The sequence below is a fragment of the Heteronotia binoei genome, chromosome 2, assembly GCF_032191835.1.
Source record: "Heteronotia binoei isolate CCM8104 ecotype False Entrance Well chromosome 2, APGP_CSIRO_Hbin_v1, whole genome shotgun sequence".
In the NCBI taxonomy this organism is placed as follows: Eukaryota; Metazoa; Chordata; class Lepidosauria; order Squamata; family Gekkonidae; genus Heteronotia; species Heteronotia binoei.
This window is the reverse complement of record NC_083224.1, coordinates 118,417,281-118,421,416: the sequence shown is the minus strand read 5'-3', so window position 1 is coordinate 118,421,416 and position 4,136 is coordinate 118,417,281. Positions and strand designations below refer to the sequence as shown.

Below are 4,136 nucleotides of genomic sequence, written 5' to 3'. Positions count from 1 at the left end.
CCTTTGTCCTTCCAAAACACACTAGAAACTTGTCCATTCCAGAGGGCCTTCAAAAAACGCTGATATTGTGTGTTCTGAGACCATTTAGACGTTACAACCACTGGGGCCTTTTAGAATGTTGCTACTGTTTTATTGCATCTTAGCTGCTTGTAAGTGACTGTTACTGCTTTGTGTTGATGATTTAATATGATTTTATTGCAGCTAGTTTTCACTGATTCTCCCTCTTACTGCAGATCTCACAGTCTGCCCTTCATGGTGTCTCTAAGCGTCTTCTATCTCTCAGAGGCAGCAAATTCGAAGAACAATTCAGGATGCATGAGGAGGGGATAGGCAAGGGATTTCCAGTTCACTGAAAGAAACACCTTCCATTAGAAGACATTTTTCACTGGATCCTAGCAAGTATGTTTTATTGTTATGTGATTGTCCTAATCTTCCAAATATGCTTAAGAGTTAAAGGTAATACAAAAAGAAACTAAATTAAATAAGATCAGATTAATTCTGATCAGAACTTACCATTACTTTCTTCAAAACACTGTGATTTCACAATGCCAACTTAGCTTTTAAAAAATATTTCATTTTCTTTTTGAAAGTTGCAGTCATTAATATGGCCATTTCTCAGCAATAAGACTTTGTTTTTAGTGTTCTGTGTTACGTAAAAATATTTTAAAATCTACTCACTTGCAAACATTAAACTCATTCTAGCGACTTATATGGATTGCTTTTGTTGCACAATCCAGCACTGCAAATCTTGAACATGGTGAGATACGCCTCTGTAGAACAAGAAAAGGTATACAGTTTTATCTTAACATTACTCACAGACTAATTACATAGCAACAGTAACCAGCCTGTTGGTTTTTTTGACATGTTTGACAGATGGGTTGCATGGCAAACAAAAAAGTTTCCTCCCAATGGATACCTTAGTTACCAAGTCTGAAAACAAGACTTTTCCATCTTAGTTTTATTTAAACAAACATATTTACTGGAATACTTTTACTGAGTTCTTGATTTGTTTTCTTTTATTCATCAGCTTTGCTGGTTGTGAAGCAAACTGAAAAGAGGACCTGAAGGCAACAGTGCTGGACAACAGAAGAGAAGAGTTTATTTTTTTAATTCTTGCCACCTCCAGTAGTGCCATTACAATATCTGCCAGCAGATACCAGAACAAAGCCATGTCATGGTTTCTGCTTCCTTAGGGTCAACTTTAAAGGAAAACTTAATCTACCTGTGATTTAATAATCTAAAAACATCATGTACTCAACCAGCATGTTCACAAATCCATATGCTATAGAAGTACTAAGGACTAAAAAGGATGAACTTGCAGAAGGCATAAACAACCCCGACCACCTTGTGAACTGGCTGATAGACAATGGCATTCTTACACCAGAGAAGAAAATGGCTTTATCCCACTACAGGACACGAATAGCAAAGAACTCCCGAGTTTTGGACATTCTGGTTTCTCAAGGTGAGCGAGCTTGCAGGTTGTTTTTTTATCCCTGTCTAAAACAGATTGAGCCACAACTATATAACAACATGAGGAATTATGTCAGTGATGTGAATAAGAGAATTGGAGATGCAAGAAGGCAACTGATAGGGTACCTACTTGAGAAAGACAAAGGGTGGGTTCAAAAGCCAAAGGATCATCACCAAAAGAACAAAGACAGCCATAGACAGGCTTTAGCTACACAAGAAAAAACAGCTCAGATCAAACATGAACAGAAAAAAGTTTCAGCTGCAGTAAAGCCTGTACAAATTGATTCTGATTCTCTTTGTATCTTTGATTCTGTGGCTAAAGGTAATCTTTCTGACCTAGAAAAAACTTTAAAGGACAGTGATATTAATGCAGTTAACTCCGCAAATGAAACCCTCCTACATATTGCAGCTACTCATGGACACATCAAGATAATTGATTATTTAATCAACAAAGGTGCCAAGTTGGGTGTCAAGGATAAAAAAGGAAGAACCCCACTGCACAGAGCTGCTGAGAAGGGTCATAACAATGCTGTAAAAATGCTGCTCCAGGCTGGTGCCAATATATACAGCTTGGATCAAGAAGGCAAGACGCCACTTCACTTGGCCAGTTGGAGCTCCCACACCCAGGTACTCAAGAGCATTCTGGGGGAAGAAGTAAGACAATACAAGAACCAGCACAATTTCCTGCACATGGCTGCTCTCAAAGATGACAGCAACTTGGTGCAAATACTCTTAAAGCATGGTGCTCTAGTGGATACCAAGGATGAGAAAGGACAAACTGCTCTGGGCTATGCTGTGTCTCGGGGGTTTGAGAAGACAGTGAAGGTTCTGCTGGAAGCTGGAGCCAACATTGATTCCAGCATCATTGATGCAGCCTTTAATAGCAACAACCAATCTATTTTCAAGTTAATATTGGACTATTCCAAAGGATTATCACCTGATACAATGGTGTCAGCTCTCTATAAAGCCATACAGAAAGACCTGCATGGCATTGTAGCTGCTTTAATTGAAAGAGGTACAGACATAAATGTTCACAATGAAATGCTGTACACACCTTTACTTTTGGCATGTGAAATGGGAAAGACAAAGTCAGCAAAAGTTCTTGTGGACATGGGGGCCAGCTTAAAGGACAAGACCCCCAACTCAAGCAGTGCTTTGCACCTGGCAGTTCAAGCTGGAGCCTCTTCCATTGCAAAGATGCTTCTTGACAAAGGAATGGATGCTAACTTGGCTGGCCAAGGAGATCAAACACCTCTCCATGTTGCTGCGTTACACAATAAGGGAATGTTAGTTGGCCTATTAATTGATGCGGGGGCTAAAATTAATGCAGTTACGAAAGAGCTACGCACTCCATTGCACATGGCAAGTCATAAGGGCCATGTTGATACTGCTCAAAAGCTACTGCACTATGAGGCCAATGTCAATCTTAAGGACAGGTGGTCCAAGACACCACTGCATCTTACTGCTGAAACTGGAAATCCTACTATGGTGGAACTACTTCTCAATTGCGGTGCTGACCCCAATGCAGTAGATAAAGAGAAAAAGACCCCACTTCACCTTGCAACCACAGGAAGCCATCTCAACACAGTGAAAGTTCTTTTAGGTAAAAATGGTAGGTTTGGTGCCAGAGACATGGATGGCTGTACACCAATGCACTATGCAGCCATTAATGGGAATACAGAGATAGTAAAAGCTCTTTTGGTGGCTGGGAAAAATAAAAATATTGATGACAGAAACATTTGGAGAAAAACTCCACTGCATCTGGCAGCAGAACATGGGCACAGCAACTTACTACAGTTCTTGCTAAGCAACAGGTCAGCTATTAATGCTTTGGACAACAATAAAGACACACCACTACATTGTGCTTGCAAAGCTGGTCATTTTGATTGTGTGAATACACTGGTCCACCACTCTGTGGGAGAGAAAGCCAACCTACAGGCTACAAATAGCCTTAAAAAGACTCCATTACAAATAGCAGAATCTAGCTCAATAGAAAACCAAGCTCAGATAGTTGCACTTTTGAAAAAAAAAATGTTCTTGATAAAATAAGTCTGCAAGGAGATAGGTACTTACTAATCATAGGCATTTTTGTTGCCAAAGGGCCCAACTGAATATATTGGGATGATCTACATGCATTTATTCATAAATACTCGTGTTCATATGTAAAACGGTGGGTGAATTTCTAGTTTTAATTGAAAATGAAGTGCATGAGAGCAGGGAAGCAACTGTGCCCTTATCCCATCTGATCTCATAGCACTGGAGAGAAAAATACACAAAGCAAAGAGCATTGTGGGGAGGGGAGCACTTCATTTCCCCAGCATGCATATTCCATTTTTATTTTGCTTTATTTTATGTGACATTTTTCCACAGTAGATGTTCCCTTACCAGATGCAAACCTGAAGTTTTTTCCTTCTTACCCCACGTTTTCAGAATCTCCAGTTTTAGCAAGTTCCAAAAATGTGGGGTAAGGAGGAGAAAACATTGAGTTTGTGCCTTGTGAGGGAAAATCTACTGTGCAAAATTTCACATAACACACAGTTTTTAAAATGTCAATGCTGAGAATTTTACTATTTCGGAAATGATTACATTCTGCCACATTTTGAGCCATTCACAATCCAGTTAAGGGCATGAGTGACAGACTTGCAAGGCTTTTAGCTAAGCAGCTG

General features: G+C 39.7%; 1 protein-coding gene across 1 annotated transcript; it reads left to right on the top strand.

Moving 5' to 3' along the window:
* Positions 1-1,243: 1,243 nt before the first annotated feature.
* LOC132567647 (CARD- and ANK-domain containing inflammasome adapter protein-like) lies at positions 1,244-3,543 on the top strand. Its single transcript, XM_060233329.1, has one exon. The coding sequence runs from the start codon at positions 1,249-1,251 to the stop codon at positions 3,517-3,519; it is 2,271 nt and encodes a 756-aa protein (XP_060089312.1). The 5' UTR covers positions 1,244-1,248; the 3' UTR covers positions 3,520-3,543.
* Positions 3,544-4,136: the final 593 nt, after the last annotated feature.

Excerpts from the sequence above, each read along its gene's own strand:
- LOC132567647 (XM_060233329.1), top strand. The coding sequence starts at position 1,249 with ATGTACTCAACCAGCATGTTCACAAATCCATATGCTATAGAAGTACTA.